The 20,750-nt window shown below is 35.6% G+C and overlaps 1 protein-coding gene across 1 annotated transcript in view; it reads left to right on the forward strand.

Moving 5' to 3' along the window:
* LOC131520354 (ephrin type-B receptor 1-B) overlaps window positions 1-20,750 on the forward strand; it is a 289,163-nt gene that overhangs the window by 208,159 nt on the left and 60,254 nt on the right. Inside the window, 2 exon segments of the mRNA XM_058744534.1 lie at window positions 5,263-5,598; window positions 16,986-17,110. Coding sequence (XP_058600517.1) covers window positions 5,263-5,598; window positions 16,986-17,110 — 461 coding nt within the window.

The following is a 20,750-nucleotide window of genomic DNA, read 5'->3' on the forward strand; positions in this document are numbered from 1 at the left end:
GTCAAACAGAAAATGCACGCTGCGTTAATCGCGTGCTAATAAAATGTGTGCCTTAAAGTGAACTTGCGTTAACACGCTATTAACTTAGACAGCCCTAATATTTATATAATGAATGAATGTGCCATAAAATAAATCATTACATTGACTTATTCTCCAGTTTACACTACCATTTAAACATTTGGGTTTATTAAGATTTTTTAAAATATTTTTGAAGGAAATGCTCACCAAGGCTGCATTTATTTAATCACAAATACAGTAAAAACAGCAATATTGTAAAACAATATAATAATTTAAAATAACTAAATTTTCTATTTGAAAATATTGTAAAATGTAATTTATTCCTGTAATGCAAAGCTGAATTTTCAGCAATTACGTGTGTGTGCACGCGCGTGTATGAAGAAAAAAAATTATAATAATTTAAAGCTATTATTGTATTAAACGAGAAAACTGTCAAATAGACATTAAAAACGTAGCTTTAGAAAGAAATATTTAATTTGATTCAACATAAAATTTTACACATAAACGTTTTGGCTACAAACTTTTGAGCAATTGTGTTTGTATATACTATACAGTATGCCAGTTTATATCAATATAAAATGAAATTCATCAAGACTGCACCCACTGATAGCGCGATTAATTTGCACACACTGTCTGTGTAGTTTTAGCACCCCGTTCACTAAAGGAATTATACTAATCAGGTATTTGTGATAACGGGCCCACAAAATTAGTGCTTATCACAGTGGGGCAACTCCCTATTTTACAGGCTATTTCTAAATGCTTAGTTGTGGAGGATGCTGAATATATGTAGTAAGAACCGGGCCAACCTCTTCGGTACAGAACAGCAAGTGTCATTCTCTAATGCAGAATAATCATATGCAAAATGTCGTCCTGCAATAGTGGTCTTTCTTCGAGAACGCACACACACATACAGTATGAGTGCAGTTGTGCATATGCTGTCAGTTATAGTGCTGTTTGCGTGTGTGTATGTAGTGAAGTTGCTCTTAGTGTGTATGGATTTCCTCTGGGAACCGGCTAATTGTGTTAGAGCTGGCTGTATCTCATGGCCTCATTCTCTTCACACACATCTTCTGGCCTAGTTCCAGATATGGCCCACCTCCTCTTTTTTCACTTGCTCTTTTTCTCCTCCCATCTCTTGCTCTCTGCCTTTTCCCCCTCTGCCTTTCTTAAGCCTGACTGTGAGATATAGTGAGTAAGACATCTTTGCTGCCGTAGCACCTAATCAAACAGTGCTTTGGGTGTTAACTGTGGTGTAAGCAAAGCCTCGCTGTTTGGATAGTGACCAGCTCACTGTCTGAATGAAACACTCTCTGCTAACAGAGCAGAAAGAGCTGCTGCTTTATGAACCCTCACGGACCTTTTGAAAATATCTGTGGCACTGTTTCCTGAATAGGGCAGAAAATACAGCCTGCGACTGAGGAATTTTTGTTCTCCTTTTTTTTTTTTTCAGTGTAAAAAGTGAATGGAACAATTTGAAAATGTTGACCATTAAAGGGTTAGTTGACCCAAAAATGAAAATTAGCCTTTTTTACACTCACCCTCGAGGGGTCTATTGTCACGCTACGCTGTTCAGGGAGAACACGGGAGGCACGAGTAAACATATAACAGGCTTTAAATTCCAGGAATCACAGGAGAATAATCCACACAAGGAATTTGGAGAACACACATAGACAACGAGTAGACCTGACAAACATGAACCGGATGGACTGGGACTTTTAAACTCAGGATAACGAGGGAACTAAGACACACTTGGGATCAAATCAACAATCAAGGGGAGACAGAAACTGGGTCACAGGGAGCAAAACGCACACAGACACGTCCATAATCCTGACTCCTATATGACTTTCTGCTTTCAGAACGGGTTGTATTAAAAATTGTCCTGGCACTTCTAAGTACTATCATTGCAGTCAGCGGGTGTTTTTGTACAACAGTTCAAGAGATGTTAAATAAAGTGTGCGCATCCATAATAAAATGTGCCTCACATGGCTCCGGGGCATGAATAAAGGCCTCCTGTAGCTAATCTATGCATTTTTGTATGAAAGATATCTCTATTTCAAATGTAATAAACACTTTTCTCTCACTTCCGCTGACTGTTATATGTGCAAGCCCTTCTGACGGATGCGCCTCTGAGATATGCTAGTCTCGAGTTTGTATACAGGAGTTTGTATAAAGGAAGCAAAGTTTCCTTGCTTTAGCAAAGGAAAACCAGTCTTCTCTTGGCTTATATCGAAATCCTCCGACATTTATCTTTACAAATCCTCATTTTGTGCTTCTAATTTGTGAGCAGCATTTTGTTTTGTTCTCTCTCCGTGTTTGTCACTAATCACGCAACGCCAACGTCATACGCCTGAACGCTTACCACAGTCAGCGGAAGTGAGAAAAAAGGAGTTATTACGTTTGAAATATGGATATTCTTACAAAAATGCATGGGTATACACCTAGGATGCCTCAACAGTGAGTAAAACACAGGCTAATTTTCATTTTTGGGTGAACTAACCCTTTAACATCAGGAAGTCAAATATAAAATTTTATTAGCAGCTTTATTTTTCTCCCCACTTTCTGTGGGGTTTGACATTGTTGCTACCTCCCAAATTTGGGACATAATTTGAAAACCTTTTTTGTCTTTATGTATTAGTTTTTTTTTTTTTTAGTTATTTTACTTTTGTTTTGTCAGCTTTATTTTATTTTGTCAGCTTTAATTTTGTTGTCTATCTATCTATCTATCTATCTATCTATCTATCTATCTATCTATCTATCTATCTATCTATCTATCTATCTATCTATATATCTGTCTGTCTGTCTATCTATCGGTTGGTCTATCTACTGTTCTATCGTTCTCTCTGTCATATCCACACATCTGTCTATCCATCCATCCATTCATACGCACACACATGTTTGTTTCTGTGGATTGTGGGGACTTTCCATAGACTTCTATTACTTTTATACTGACCAAAGGATATTTTTTTTATCCCCTAACCCAACCCTAACCCTAAATCTACCCCTTGCAGAAAACCTGTTTGCACTGTTACACTTTCAGATGAACATCATTTAATATTTTTCATAATTTTTCACCTCGTGGGGCTATGTCATAAATTTCATAGATTTCAGGTTTTATTATACTTGTGGGTCCCCACAATGTAGCATAAACAAGTACAAACACACACACACACACACACATACACATACATATACATTTGTGTGTGTATGTGTGTAGCTGTCAGAAGTCTTCTGTTCAAGTTTAAGCCTTCTCCTCCTGATTGGCTAATCATCAGGGTCACCAGAGTTCGAGGTCAGTTCTGTCATCGGCGCTCCCAGTTTAGGGTCCCAGTAGCCCCTGATCTATCCCACAAGGCCCTGCCTTCACAATAGCTCATTGTGTCTCGGTCTGAGTGAAATCATTCTTCTCTTGCTTCAAGAGCTGGAACGTCTCCTGGCCAGGTTTGATGTTTCAAGGAGAACTCACTCAAATGCTCTCTTGGAAGTGGCTGCTCACGAAAATCAAACCTGAATATTCATTCCAGAGTTTTTCCTGGCTCTCGTCTGGTTCTGTTGCGGTCTATAGTTAACATCACAACCTTTCCGTGATCTGTAAATCCTCAGTTCCTGGCCGGATGTTCTGCACGCTGGGGGAAGTCATTGCTTTATCAGAAACACAATATGGTTTTTCCCTGCAGCTCTGTAGTGGGAAAGCGAATGTATGGGAATGAATCCAGGAGGTTGAGATAAAGAGTCTTTACTAAAACCTTGTTTTTATCCCTTATTCTGACTGGCGATGAAAAGCAGCTCTCCGTGTTGAGTTAGTGGGCTGATGTACGGCCGCTCGGGGGCCACCACTCTGCATGGTAATTATAAACAGTTACACATTGCTCTGGGACTGAGACCGCAGCTTAAAGGAAACGCACAACACAGCTCCATTCTGTAAGACTTTCTAGAAGTCGAGTAGAAAATGTGTATTTGAACTTTAACCACATGGAAAAGATTTACTGTCAAATATCAACAGCTGTTGACAGCTGAATTGAAACATTAATAGCTGAGAGACGGTTCAAAAACTCGGTATCAGTAAGATTTTTAATGCTTTTTAAGAAAACTTTTATGCTCAAGGTGGTATTTATTTGATCACAAATACAGAAAAAATAGCAATATTGTGAAATATTATTTTAATTTAAAATAGTGGTTTTCTATTTTAATATACTTTAAAATATATTTTATTTCTGTGATGCAAAGCTGAATTTTCATCAGCCATTACTCCAGTCTTCAGTCTCACATGATCCTTAAGAAATTACTTACCATCATGTCATTCCAAACCTTTATGAATTTAATTTATTTCATGAAGCACAAAAGAAGTGGATTAAAAAGCGGTTCATGCAGACCAGATTTAGGCCTTTTTCATAAATCTTGGCAGTTTGAGAGAAGCAAAAATGATTTGTGAATCACCCAAGTCTGATCTTCTCAGAGTCGGCTGATTCCGTTCAAGTGATCCATGCACTCACGAATCAAACACATTCTGTTCTTCAGTTCAACTTTATTTGATTCAGTCATCCAAGTAGCTAATCAGTTAAAAATGGTGATTGAAATTTTAGTCTGTTTGTCATACAAAGCTATCATATGACTTCAGAAACCTTGGAAAATTTAGCTACAGTTTATAACTTGTATAGGATAATTTTTTCATTATGCTTTTGTTTGTTTTTTGAAGCTTGAAAGCTCCAGTCTCCATTCTTTGTAATCGCATGAACAAGCATTACCAGTACACCTTTCTTAAATTTCACCTTTTGTGTTCAGTGGAGGACAGAAAGTCATAAGGGTTTGCAGTGACATGAAGCTGACTAAATTATAGCAGAAGTTAATTTCAGGGTGAACTATTCCTTTAAGAGGAGAATGAAAATACTAAAATGATTTTCATTTACTCATGAAAGAAAAGTGCTCTCATTCTTGTATACATTTCCTCATGCTTTAATTATTTCACTGCGGTAAGCATATCATGCAATTATATGTCTTCTAAAGGCATTAGTTTTTCAACTCAAAAAATGAATCTAAAAAGAGTCATTTTCTATTATTCAAGTGTAAAAAGTGTAATTTAATAAAAAGCCATTGTAAGACTTGTAATTACAGCACTGTAATTACAGTAATGTAATTTAAAGAGCCTAGACAAATGCAAATGTTATCCTTGCTGTTATCATTTCTTTAGCAGCATCGTTTTCATAGTTTGCTTAGTGAATCTCACGTGTCTTCATACTTTCTCATCAGGTGTTCCTTCTGGACCGAGAAACGTCATCTCCATTGTGAACGAGACCTCCGTGACTCTGGAGTGGCACTCTCCACGCGAGACGGGCGGCCGTGATGATGTCGTGTATAATATTATTTGTAAGAAATGCCAGGCAGACCGTCGTTCCTGCTCTCATTGTGACGATAATGTGGAGTTTCAGCCCCGGCAGCTGGGACTGACCGAATCCAGAGTCTTCATCAGTAACCTGCTGGCACACACTCTCTACACCTTTGAGATCCAGGCGGTCAACGGCGTCACCAACAAGAGCCCGTATCCTGCCCAGCACGTCTCCATAGACATCACAACCAACCAGGCTGGTGAGTGGTTACTTTATGATAAGATTATGCTTGATTAAACAAGCTTATGCAATCAATACAATCCACAGCAACAGAAAAACCCTGCTGATGAAGAACCAGTTTACACCAGTTTACATTCCATGTTTAGCTATGACTAATGTTACTGGTACAAGCTAGTTAAGATTTTTCTACCAGTGAAAATTTAAAAGGAAACGTTGACAGTGACGGGTGTTTTTTGTTATTGCAATATGCTATTGTGATATTTTACATAGTAATCTTTAATAATAGTATTTATTAATACTATATAGTAATATTGTTATCTTTAATAAAAAAAAGAAAAAAATTAAAAGTTCCCTTCAGCATCAACTTCTCTTATCATAAATTATGCTGTTTTATTATTTTTATTTAATTAATGTTTATATAGTAATATGTTTTATACAGTAATCCTTACTAATAGAGTGTTTTTTTATCTATATGTATGATTTTTATTTTATTTTATATACTGTATATTATATTATATATACAAAGACATTCAGAACGTTTATTTTGACTAATGTGATATGTTTTACCAATCTTTTTTTTTTGTTTTTGTTTAACCAATACCATTGTTCCAGACTGTTTTTCTCCGTTTTATGTTCTGTCACATACTTACATGCATTTTGACCAGTTATATTTCTACTTTTATTACATTTTCATTACCTTCACCAATCTAGTTTCTCGTTTCATTCATGTTAAAAAGGCTCCAAGTGGTCGTTTGGCCTCAATATCACTGATGGGTTGATATTAGAAGAGCGAAGTGTTCAGTTTCAACATTTAGAGCTGCTCGCTGGACTGTGCAGGAAGTCAAAATTGAAAACATCACCTAATGTGACCTGCGCTAAAAGATATGCGTCCTCATCATTTCCTTGAGAGCTCCTCTTTCAGTTTTTTGAGGCCAGCCCATCTTTTTCCATCTTTCTCCACCTCCTTCACTTCCCCTGTCATCTCAATTTCCTGCTTTCACTGAAAAGCTCTACAGAAGCATCACAGCAGTTGGTATGTTAAAAGTTTGTGCGGATCTCGCCGGGACGCATTCGTCTGGTTCAACGCTTTCATCTTTATCAGCGAGACCAGTATGAAAAACAGCCTTGATCGTGTCACTATTCCTTAATACATTCAGCCCTGAAACGAGGGCACCCAAAACTGTAGCGCTGAGAATTTAGCGGCTTCCATTGCGGCCCCCTCCCGGATCAAAGTCAACGCTTGTGGATAATTTAACGTGTGGGGGAGATTTTCATCCTCAAACTGTGGAAACGTTCAGTCCCAGCTATGAGAACAATTTAAGTTTCAGTGTTCGGCAGTGTTTCGTCTCTTTTGTTCGTTTGGTTTTTACACAACACAAGTGAAAATTTAACAAGACTTTTCAGTAGAGTGGTACTCACTCATGCTGAAGCACTTCCTGTGTGGTTTCTAAAGTTTTCGGGGTGTTTTTAACACATTCAGGTTAAAAGAGTCTATCCCAATACAATATTAGAATCTCTAGTTATTATTTCCCCTCTTCATGCAAATAAAGTCAGTGGGGTCCAAACAATATTGGATGACATTCATTTTATGTACAGAACTTATTTATGTATTTATTTATGTTTATTTATTTATTTAAAAATATCTCTTTTCCTCAAAATATGTTTTTTTATTTTTATTTTATTTTATTTTTTAATTTTTATATTTGAACAATCCCTTCTAACTATACCTTCAATGGAAATTTATACAGTACAAGAAACCTTTTTTTTAAATCATAATAATATCCAATATAAAAATGCAACTTCCAAGTATTTAGCTGCCAAAGTTCCAGAAAAAGTATACACATGAAAAAATAAAAATATAATATTAAAAATAATAATAAAATGTAAAAAGTTAAATATAAGTCAACGGGGTCTAGTGTTGTACTTCAAAATAATTTATTCCTTTTGGGGTGAACTATCACTAAGTATGAGCAAAATTAATAGTGATACAGGCTGTAGCATACTTATAAATAAACACGTTTAGGAAGGATATTGTTGTAGCATAAAAACAAAGTGTCTCCCTCTGTCTCTTGAGGAAAAGGAGAAGAACGAATGTGTTTGGGTTTGTTTGGATGTGTGAAGACTCCGTAGAGTCTGAAGCAGTCGGTTAGAAGCCAAATGCAGTACAAACCTGCCAGCAGCGATATCTTAACATAGCTCTTCTGTTCTGTTGCTCTCTGTAGATTAGAAGCTTCCTTTCTGGATTTGAGGCTGATTTTTGCTCTTATGTTTTAAAGTAAGGACAGATATCTAAGATTCAGCTGCCTGGAAATAACAGGACATGGAATATTGTTGGTGTTTGTAATATTTTTGTTTTCCTCCCATGATGCTTCATGGTCTAGAGGCATGCTGATGATGAAAGTGTTCATCAAGGGACCTGCTGTTGGTTTGTTGATCAATTAAATCATTTAAATCAAGTCTGGGATTTGTTTTTGTGTTTTGTAATGATATAGAAAAGCTTGGTGGGGGAGATTGTGGGAAATTATTATTGCAAGAATAATTCTGATTCTGTCATCACTTAAGGCCCATTCACACCAAGAACGATAACTATAAAGATACCTATAATGATAACTAGTTCAGTTCAGTTTATTATAATCATGCATTGCAGTTATGCCATCTGCTGCTTTAAATGCTAAAGCTTTTGGATTCTGATGGAAAAAAGCAAGAAAAACATACTGAAAGTAATGCTAACAATATAATTGATCTGTGTTATTATCGTTATTGGTACAACTGGTTATTGTTATTTATATTGTTATTGTTATAGTTATTGTCCTTGGTGTTAACAATCCTTAACTCGCTCACTTTGTTACAAACCTGTTTGGTTTCCTTTCTTCTGTGGACTATTTTCATGCTGTTTTCCTGAATCTTTCTGTCTTTAACAACTACTCAGAACACCATAAACATATCATAAAAGTGGTTCATTCGGTAGCCATTCAGTATCTTTGTATTAAGAATTCATTCCACAATTCCAGTCATTATTTACAAAAAATATGATTATTCTCCCCAGATGTAGCAAAGTTTGTTTTGTGAATGAATCAGTTTGTTGAGTCAAATCATTTCAGCAATTCACAAAAAAAATGGTCAGAATGATTTGGGACGATTAGTAGCAAATAAATGTAAATTTCCTCATATAAAGCTGTCGTATGGATTCAAGACATGTGGTTCATGAGCCATGTGGATACTTTTAGGATCTTTTTTGTGTTGGTTTAGTGTCCATTCAATGCAGTTCCATTGAGAAAAACAACCAGTTGTTTGTGTTCTACAGAAGAAAGTAAGTCATACAGGTTTGGAACGACATGAAAGTGAGTAAATGATGAAAGACTTTTCATTTTTGGCCAACTATTTCTTCAACATGGTGTTTTTTTTTTCTTGGCTGTTGCATTTTCGAGTGAGTTTTTCAGTACTCGGTGTCTCTGTTTCGCTTTGTTTTGCAACTATTTCCTCTTAAACTGTGATTAGTCCTGTCTGGATCACCTGTTAGTTTGCTTGTTTTGATCCAGTCTAATTGGAGTTAATTGGTGTAATTGGTGCTCCAGCGCGATGCTTGTTTCCAGCTGAACTGAGTCGTTGAGCAGCGGTTCAGACATGACTGCACACGATCTGCAGCAGAGTGTCTTGTAATCGCTCCTCTCATGACGCTGGGAGTTGGAGCAAACAAACAAAAAGATCATAACACGGAATCAGACACCTGCCGAGTTTTCCTTCTTCTCCTAAATGTACAAGAGCAGAACGCGAGGTAAATAGAGCTGATTAACAGGCGGTTCTAATGGCCGCCGCTGGGCGTGTATGTGCGACACTTAAATGGTGCTCTTGACAGATAGATGCTAAAGAGCCGCGCTCTCCTCCATTGTTATCGTTTTGAAGACCGTAATGAGTCTTTTGCCGTTAATGGGCCCTTCCCGTGTGAAGGGGTCTCGGAGGTAAGCGGTAATTGTGTTCTGCTTGTACCTGATGGAAATGCCCATTGGGGGTGGAAAGAGACAGAAAACAGGAATGCAGATGCTCAGTCCTGGGGAGGTTAGGAGACTAAAGACATTTAAAATAGGTTTAATTAATTAAAGCTCAATCAGGTTTTAATTTTATCCTTAAAAGCTGAGTGAAAGAGTTTTCAGTAGAGTTGGATTGAAAAAGCACAGTTCGGTGGTTTAGTAGAACAGCTCTGTATCTCAGCTGGATTTCAGAGACTGGGGAAAACAGTACGATTTTGATGAAGAGAGTGTTCAAAATTTTAGAACAAAGAGTAAATGAATCTTAAAGGTGAGGTGTTTGATTTCTTGCCTTTAGTGAAATTACAAAATGACTGTTTTCAAACAGGTTTCTCGAACACATCATACATTGGTTGCTGTGATTATACTTTCATATATACCTGGGATGTAATACAGGTGCAGAGACTAACATGTTCTTTTCTTTCATTTTTAAAGCAATTTCTTTATTTTTAAAAACATTAAACAATTATTTTTTTAATTAAAAGTAAACAAATTTGTCTTGCATCTTCATTTAGGTTTATAAAGTATTGGAATTAATATTTTATTTTATTTTTTAAAACGTTAAAAAGAACAGCATTTATTCAAAATAGAAAACTTGTAACAATATACTCTGCCGTTCAAGTTTGGGGTCAGTACATTTTTATCTTTTTTTTTTCAAATATATGCTGTTCTTATAAACTGTATGTTCATCAAATAATCCTGAAAAAAATATCACAGATTATATATATATACATTAAGCAGCAAAACATTGATAATATAATTTCCAGCTAATTTCATGTGGATCATGTGACACTGAAGACCGAAAAAAATGTCTGGAGTAATTGCTGATGAAAATTCAGCTTTGCATAACAGGAATAAATTATTTTTTAAAGTATATTAAAATAGAAAACGGTTATTTTAAATTGTTATAACGTCTCACAATATTACAGTTTTTAAGAGAAAAAGGAAAAAAAAAATGCAGGCCAAAATATTCCCACAGTGATTGAACTGAAAAATGTCACCGGGGTCGTGATGGCGACTGTGGTTATTTTCAGCGTAACAGGTCAAGCGCTGAACTGGGCTCTTTATTCACCCGGAGGCGCCTTGTGTTTCTCGATGGGTTCAGTGGTTTGGAGAAGAAAACACCCAGCGAGTGTTTGGCATTTACAAACTGCATTTGGTGCTATTGGTCTGGGCACATACGGCAGGACAGGTGGGGTGGGAGTAGAGGCTGACCTTTCAGATGCATGGAGGGTGTAGTTATTGCACATTATATAGTCTGTAGGTTGCTATTTGTCAACTTTTAAAAAGCTTGTGTGCAATGCAAAAGCGCAATGTCCTTGTTTCCACTGCTAGAGTGAAGAAACTCGTCCTCATGGTGTCCTCACAAAACTCACAAATGGCTGCTGGGAACACCGGTAAATACTCCAGCTGCCTGGGCGCCATCTTATCTTGCAGTCTGTACATTCATCTTAATATTACATTTCATGTGTTTTTGGAGTCAGTGTCAATTAGAAATAATTGCTAAGGACATATGACAGACTAATCAATGTGTATCACTGTATGTAGTCTCTCATTTCCTGCTCGGAGAGATAAACTAATGAATTAACCGGGTTGTGAAAGTGGTTTTTAAAAATGTATGGTACACTGGGGGATTGTTACTGCAGTTATAGATTTTTTTTTTTTTTAAATCTATAAATCACGGCTGTTGAAAAGATTGTTCTGATCTGAATGAGGCTTAAGTGTTGAATATATACACACTTTATTATTATTTGCTTTATTATTTTTTTTAATATTTTGCATATTCTAAATTATATTTAAATGATTACATTTAATATTATTTTTACCTTTTACAATATTATATTTTAATATAAAATAGTTTACAAAGCATTTTATGAAGTTTTGTCAGATTTTTGGATCCTACTTTATTTTATTATGGTATGTAATTTGTCTTTTTTTATTTTAGACCGACGATAAAATAAAAAATAAAAAAATAAAATAAAATAAAATAGATATAAACAGCTACTTCTTCTGTTAGGAAGAGAGGGATAGAAAGACAAAAATCATGGGCAAAGAGTAGAGGATATAAAACCTGTGACCGCCGGCCCTGCGGCTCTGAAGGGTTATTAAACTCCCAGACTGGCATCTGGACTGTGTGTCTGGTGATTCCCTCATCGATATGGCTGATTTAAAAGTGTATTCCAAGCCTGTCCCCGACTGGACACAAAGCTAGATGAAGGACACACTGTTCCTTTAGCTTGAGTACTCCGTTCTAGATTAAAAATGGTAATTATTTAGATAAATCATCGACTTAACCTCATGTTACTCCAAACAATTGAAGCATGTGGTGACCAGTGGCTCTGAAGCTTGAAAAAGAACAAGAAAGTGCCATAAAACTAGTCCAACATGAGTTGTACATTATGTTCCAAAGCTTCTGAAGCTATACAATATTTAATACTAAAATGTAGGTCATTATTCATTGAAATTTTTGTCTTTTGCCTAGAAACTTACTATTGAGCTTTTCTGAATTATGTTTTATAGGATTATAGAGAACATTGAGTACAAGATCCACTGTGACACTAAAAGGAACTTTTGTATTTTCTATATTTTATGCTTAATGGGTTGTAAATGTACCTTATTATTCAATTATGAAGTGTATTGGACTTCAGTATGTAAACAGTAGATACTAATTTCCCATAAACCTGAGAAAACTTTAATGCTTTTAAATTATCTCTGAGTCTAATTTGGTTGTTTCCCTAAACTCTGTAAGACATAATGATTCATTTCAGTCATTGTCTCCTGTCTGCCAGCCCTCCGGGGTCAGAGGAATGGTAAACGTCCATTTAGAGAAGCGAGCACGTCTGTAAATCTCTCCGGCACTCTGTGAAAACAGGACATTTGATAATGTTTGTGCTGAAAGAGCGTGGGAGTGTTTGTTGTTTTCAAGCACTAGCCATTTGGAGACTTAAAGCTGCTTTCCAGCCTCCTGTACTGTAGGTTTATTGTTGTTTATTTCGAAATAACGTCTTTTTCTCTGCTTTAGGAAACCGGATTGTCAGCAGTCATTTCGTGTGATGGCTTGTTCCTCCTAACTTTATAAGCAATTCCATTTCAGACACTTTTTTCAAAACTGCTGTACTTTATCCCCATGATGCACCAAACAGGAAGCTGAAGACTATCAGCAATGTTTCATCTGTATTATTATTTTTTTTATTCATTGCACTCCCAACACTTGTATGAATCTGCCATGTGATGTATGTATGTATCGATAGATAGATAGATAGATAGATAGATAGATAGATAGATAGATAGATAGATAGATAGATAGATAGATAGAGATTGTTTTAAAAATAATTATGGGTATTTGCTTTAATACCATTGTATACCACCACAGTACTTTTCTATAAGGCTACTCTCTCTTAATCTGTCTCGTTCAAAGCACAAACCGCAATCGCCCCGTTGAGACCAAGCTCATAGACCAGTGGTTACAAAACCAATTACCAGCAAACACTGTTCCCATGAGCCACTACAATAAACTCAGGAGAAGAACACAACATAAACCAGCTGGAGAAGAACACAACATAAACCAGCTGGAGAAGAGAGGTTTGAATCCATCCATATAAACAAGAGACAATCACACAGGAGATCAATAAATCTCCGATCAAGTGCGGCATAAATGAATTTTGAAAGTTGCTCTGTGCTGTAATTGCTATAAGACTCACTTTATTCAATAGTAAGGGCAGCACAGCCATAAACAGAAACAGATCCTCTATATTCGATTTGCATCAACTAACCACAGCAGACATGCTGTAAACATCATCACCAAATGCAGAACGAACCGCTGACGCTATGCGTTTTGGTTAATATTGTTCTTTATTGCATTTATGTTTGTAGAATTTGATATTGTGTTGGCAGAGGGCAAGGATATGAGGTACAGAAAATAATGAGTATGCTTGAGGAGAGAAAGAGAGATGGAGACAGTGAAACAGAAAAGAAGGGATTGAGGTGCGGGGTGAGTTGTATTCAGCTGTCACTCAGGCGGGTTTTATGGGTCTAGTACATACTATCAGTGTCTGGATGACAGTCACACCCTATCAATCTCTTCAAGACACTCTCTTTCTCGCGCTGGGTGTATATGTATTGTGTGTGCGCATTTGTTTGTTTACGGTCACGGGAAAGTGCAAAAGCATCATGTTCAGACTGATGGAGCATGTGCAACCGTTTTGTAAAGTAACACCTACTTTTTATGGCCAATGAGTTCCTGATGGATATCTAATACAATTTTCAATGTAAATACTATGGCTGAAAAGTTGAAAATACTGATTTCTTAGATTTTTATTTTGATGAACGAATATTGATTCTTATTGATCTTTTAGTTTATGCTGTTTAATTTGATGCTTCACTACAATAAACATTATTTGTAGTGCACCTAGCATCCAAAAAACCACAATAAGCTTTGCACTTTTGATATGAAATAAAGTCAAAGCTTTGAAGCTCTGCCAATTTCATTATGAAATTCTCATAATAAATACTATTTACCTCAGTTTAAGTGGCACATAAATCGATCATTTCTTCATCTTTACTACTAGTTATTGCACAAAATGAACATGAACCAACATCAGAAGGTGTGTTGAAAGATACACCACAACTTGCAGAAATATATCATGTCTTATGTAATCACTAATTCAATGATTTAGCAGTGAAAAGATGTCAATAAAACAGATTTTAAACAATGTCACATAATGTTACATTTACCTCAGAAAAGTCAATTAATGACCGCAGTAGTATTATAATAATGTAATATATTAATAATGTACCAATATACATGGTTCCCAGTATAGTTCACAGCATTAGTTGAGAGAGAAACTGACTTATACTGTACCTGATATATCCAATTGAATCAGTACCAAATCAAGATTGGAACTGAATCGAATTGCAAGCTTATGATTCAAACTCAAAATAAACCGTGATTTTTGTGTCAGTATTAGTAAATGTGGTGTGAAAGCGCAGAGACCAGTGGAGAGCGGTGCAGTAGTTGTCTGGCTCAAGAAACTGTTGTTTAGAATTCATCTGCCGTATCTTGCTCTCTTGTCTTTCTTGCTTTGTCTCGCTTTTGTGTGTTTGGCAGGGAGTGTGACTGTGATTAATGTTGAAGCAGTCGTCCTGTTGAGGACCAGAGGCTGAAAAGTAGAAGAGAGGAAGAAATGTGGATGCTGAGAGATGAGTTGAAGGGGAAAGAGCGTGATGAGATGAGAAGAGTCACAAATCTTTGTCAGGATGGAGTTCCTGCCAGCTGAGAGGAGGAAACTGCTGGAAAACCTCCCTGAGTTTTTTTTAATCGAGACACACGATAAACGCAAACACACATTCAACCAGCACGGTGTAATAAATATTCAGGCTTTGAGAAGTATTAGATCAGACATTTACTCGTAAGTTTCCCTGAAGCAAACCAATAAATGACTAAATGCATGAACACCAACCAAAGGAATGATTTTAATCCAGTCAGATTGTTTCTGATCATGTTCTATCTTCAAACAAACAAACAAATGTATTTATGTATTGATTTTTTTTTGATTGATTTATTGATTCTATATAGCCATTCAGTGATCATACATAGTAATATTATATTAATACAATGTATGAATTATTATATTTATGCTTTATAATTTTACTAATTGAAATTATTATTTTACTTAATTTGTACTTTGTTTTATTAAATATATTATGTTGATTATTATTAATGGTTGTTGTCATTTTAATTACTATTTATTATTATTATTATTATTATTTTCTAAATATGTAAAATGTGGCAGTGGGTGTACAGGAAAAATAGCAGGAAGAGTCAGCGTGTGTGTGTGTGTGTGTGTGTGTGGATTTATAAGGAAGGGGATTGGAGCTTCTGCTGTTCTTTAGATAAGAAAATTAAAAATTGATCACAAAGTTCTCTCTCACACACCAGTCAGGCTGGTAATCTCTGTATTGCTACACAATGTGTGGAATGGTAAATAACTGCTGTGTGTGTGTGTGTGTGTGTGCGTGCGTGCTTAGAAGGTGGATCCTCTCCCAACATGGAGATACAAAAACTGCAGAAAAGCAATTTCAACTCTCTCAGCCTCTCTGCAGCTATGTGTATTTGTGTGTGTGTGTGTGTGTGTGTGTGTGAGAGAGAGAGAGAGAGAGAGGGGGCACACTGCCAGTAATTGCTAATGTGGAGCAAAGACGGGCAACAGAGCATGAACGAGAGAGCGAGAGAGAAGGACTCAAAGGCCATGGTTCGGAGCAGGGTGACACTTTGCTTGAGTCACCATTTTAAAAGCATAAGATGGAAGTCTGGATGACGTGTAGAGACAGACTGAGAATTCTGGAAAAGATATTGTATTAATAGCCTGAGTGCATTTGTGTTGAATGTTCATATAAGGGTGTCTTATTCACAATTTTATATAGATACATATATGTCTTTATATTTTATAAATATTCTAATTTGAGAATATTTACAATTTGTAATTGTTTATAGATAGATGGATAGAATATAAATCATTTATACTATTAAAATCAATTTATATTATATAAAAATATTTGTGTTATTTATATTATATTTTTTATTTAATTTTATAATATTTAATATTTATGTTAATTATTATTATTTTTTAATAATCTGTTGTTGTTGTTTTTGTTTTTTCATAAATGTATAATGGTGAGGATAATTTTTGTTTTAAGAATCTTAATTTAACAGTCTTAATTTCTTTCTTTAATGCACAATATCTCTGCAGGCTTGGAGGAATTTTTCCAGTATGTATGTGTGTGTGAGAGAGAGAGATAAAGTAATAGAAAATGGTTTGTCTGCTTTTGATGAGTAAATGTGTGCGACCATTCATGTGTGTGTAATTTCGCAGGTGCGAGTGTGTATGTGTGTGTAGTAGTAGCTTGTGTGACATCCGTATGCTCGCCTCAGTCTATTCACCCGTGAAAACAGGCTGTGTGTGATGTTACAACAGCTGAACGTAAAGTAGTATGACTTTGACGAAGCAAAGAAGAACAGGAGGAAATGAGGGAGAGAGAGAGAGGAATGAAACGGGCAGTGGGTTAATTTAGAGGCTGTGCATGTTCACTCAGGTGTGTCTTCCTTAAAGACGGAGAGGCCAGAAACACACTGTAGCCAATCAGAGCGCTTGAACTGAGAAATGGGCTTCCATTGCAAAGGGCACATTCTCACGAAGCTATTAAACAACTCCAATCACCCTGTCATCTGACTCTTTCATCATACTGTGTGTGTGTGTGTGTGTGTGTGTGTGTGCTTCATTTTTGAAAGTGGGAGATCAATTCACTAGCTAAGTACACACAGCAGGGAAGATGGCTGTTTGGAATGATTTTTTTAAACTTGGTTTCTCTCTCTCTTTTGCAGCTCCGTCCATTGTTCCCATAATGCATCAGGTCAGTTCGACGATGAAAAGCATCACGTTGTCATGGCCACAGCCTGAACAGCCCAATGGAATTATTCTCGATTACGAGCTGCGCTACTATGAGAAGGTAAGATGTGCGTTTGCTGCATTGGAGGAAAACTACTTACTGCTCTTTTGTTTGGATTCTTCCTCAAGGTTTATTGAATGTTCTTCATATGTTGACTTTCATTTTAACACTTTTAATGCAGGATGCAACTGGGTCAAATGGAAGAAAGTGTGATTCAAAGGTTCACTACATTGTAGAATTGATTCATTTCAGTGAATTAGTTAAAGGTGGCTTTGATTTTGTCGACTTGGAAATGTTCTGTTCCAACATTTATGAATTTGGCAGATGCTTTTATCCAAAGACCATAACACACTTCTCAAATCTGAGAGATGCCATTGGTTGATAATGCTGTTAAAGCCCACGACTCTAAAATATGACTGCTTGCTAGTAGGTTGTTCCATAATCAATAGGAATTTAACTAAATATTCAATATTAGAGATGCATCTTCTTAAATGTGGTGGTTACAGCAATGAACAAGGATGGGGCAATAATGTACACAGGCAGCCAAAAGTTTGAAATAATGAGTTTTTTAAGTTTTTCTTCGTTTATGTTTTTGAAAGACATCTCTTATGCTCAACAAGGCTGCATTTATTTCATGCAAAATCAGCAATATTATTACAATTTAAAATAACTTTTCTGTTTGACTATACTGTATATTCAGCAGCCATTAGTCCAGTATTCAGTGTCACATGATCCTTCAGAAACAAATATGGCCAGTATATATTTAATAAAATGTATTTATTGCCTTTTTCACTTCAAATAATTAGCAATTAAGATTGAAACTGAGAGCAATATAAGTTTGATTATTCAAAAGTTTGATTCAGAGTGATTCGCTATGTTTCAGTTAATTCAAAGAACTGTCCCAAAAGACTTATAGAAATAATAATAATAATAATTATTATATTTTGTATTGTTGTTTTTATTTTTAAAAATTGCCTTTTTATGAAAAGCTTTATTATTATGATGATTATTAATTTTTTTATTTTATTTTATGAAAAGCTACCTTTAAAGGCACTATTTAAAAGAAAGAAATATGTAGTCCCACTTAATATTAGGTATCTTTAACTTACTCCTATGTACTGTGCGTAAAAAATGAATTATTAGGTACAATATATTTTGGACCTTTTTCACATTTCTGGGTTTCTCAGCAGTGGAAGTTGTCATAGCTGGGTGCTATAGCAGTGAATGGGAGACAACCACAAATTTATTTAATGTAGTTTCTACATTAATTTGAAGATTGAATGTGAAATTATTGCAATATAAAAGTATATTTAAAAAGTTTAATGTTAGGTGGGATTAATCGTGGTTACTTTCAGAAAAAAACATGCGATTAATTAGTTATTTTTTTTAATCGATTGACAGCACTAATATATATATATATATATATATATATATATATATTTAATAAAATAAAAATAAAAAACTTTAAAAGGATTTACGATGCTAATGACCATTGAAATGCATCAGCACAATCTTGTGAAAAGGGTCTGTTGTGTTCATGTTGAACTGCAAAACACTTTTGTTGCTATTGAGCTGGGATATGTTTAAGGTTAGGGACAGGTCTGATTATGTTTTTTTTTTTTTTTTTATCTGAAATGTCACATTATAAAAGTAAAATGGATTGTGGATGTTTTATTAGTGCAGTGAACCCACAGACCCCTTTGTGATGTCATGATGAGGAAGTGAGGTACAGTGGGTTGCTAGGCGACAGCATTGGCGGGGAGGTGGTGGGATTCAGTTGTTTCGCTGGCCGGTTCCTGCAGAGAGATACTGAAACACAGACCCTCTCACACCAATTACACCTAATGATTCCAGAGCCTCCCCTACCGCCACACACACACACACACACACACACACACACACACACAAGCTCCACAGCCATCACCCCTTTTAGAGACATCATGGCAGAGCACACACAAAATAACGCACATATACATGCTCTCGCCAGCAGTTATGCCTATATTCCCCATCTGATGTTCCTTTGAAATATTGTCGTCATATATATATATATATATATATATATATATATATATATCTCCACCTGGCTGACTGGCATCATGTATTCGGCCAAGGTCTGATAAAAACACTTTCACACACTATATTTTCCAACCCTCCATACATTTCCAGACAGATTGGTATATTCAAAGCTGTCTGTACATTATGAAGGGCTGTAGTAATGTTCTACACATCGCTGTCATTCAAATGACAGCCTTTCTGATGTTTTTATCAAATACACCGGCTATTCAAGATCAGCTTTTCTGCGGTGCCTTTGAGAAATGTCGATAAGAAGTCAGGTTTAGAGTGAAGTAATCTGTTTCTAATTATTAATATGTTGATTATTTTAGATTGCAAGGAATGGTTATACTAATTAATTAGACCGAACAGTCAAACAGTACTCTTTTATTTTATTTTACCCCAAATACTCCAGTTCTCAGTGTCAGACGATCCTTCAGAAATCATTCTAATATGCTGAGTTAGTGCTCTATTGTTTATTATTCTTTTTTTATTTGAAACATATATCTTGTAACATTATAAATGTTTTCACTGTTACTTTTGATCAGTTAAATGTGTCTTTGCGGAGTAAAAGTGTAAAAAAAGTTTAAAAAAAATGAAAAATGCACTGACCACAAACTTTTGAACAGTACTGTATACGTGTGTGTATATATTATTCATTTTTATTAATATTAATTATTGTAGAACATAATGGCCTAACGAAAGTGCTTTACAATCATTGTGATATGCACAGTATTGCTTAATTTGACATCACCAGCAAAAGCATTGCAAATATACAATGAATATGCAATACATCGTGCAACCTCAATTATCAGCCAAATCAAAGAAAGCACACTCATTTTTAACAAACCTTTTTTTGGATTATTTTTTATTTTTTATTTTTTTTCTAGTTGAAATTAAGCGTTGTTAATTGAAAGCATATTTTGCAAGTTGTTCCACCCAGCACTGATTAGTAGAAACCGAAATTTGTGAACACATGCACTGACTTTGTGTTTCGTGTAATGACTGAAGTCTGCGAACATTGAACCGCATATTTCTCTGGAGGACAAATCTTTGACTATTGTCTTTTCTGCAATGATGTTTGGTGAGATAAATGAGCTGCTTTATGAAAATTGGTTTAATCAAAAGCTCGTGGATAATAATATCTATATCCGGGATAATTCTCTCCTCTCGACAATAGTTTACTCAAATGCAAATAGCACAAGTGCAGCACTTATTTCCTTATAAATATGCATGTCGTGTAATCATATGCTGATTTATAAAACAGGCGAGAAGGAGAAAGGTACTTCAGAATCAGACACCGTACAGAAAATATCATTAATGCGGCTTTCTTTTGGGCATGAAAACATGAGCGATGTGGGAAGCACGTTACAATGCTTGTTTGCGGTGCTTCAACCTCATCTGCTTTTTGACAGCTTATAATTACAATTTTGTTTGTGTTTTACAAATATATTTGAAATACTGCTTTTATAACAGGTTTTTAAAAGGTTGTTTACATGGTTTTGATTAGGAGAGGGTGTAAAGAAGCAGTGTGATGATGGAAAAGTGGCTTTCACAGAGTTTACAAATTATGAGCTTGTATTGGATTGATTACAGGCCACACCCACTCTGCAATGCAATGAACCAATCAGAGATCAGTTCTACTTGA

This window comes from Onychostoma macrolepis, chromosome 02, assembly GCF_012432095.1.
Source record: "Onychostoma macrolepis isolate SWU-2019 chromosome 02, ASM1243209v1, whole genome shotgun sequence".
NCBI classification, from domain to species: Eukaryota; Metazoa; Chordata; class Actinopteri; order Cypriniformes; family Cyprinidae; genus Onychostoma; species Onychostoma macrolepis.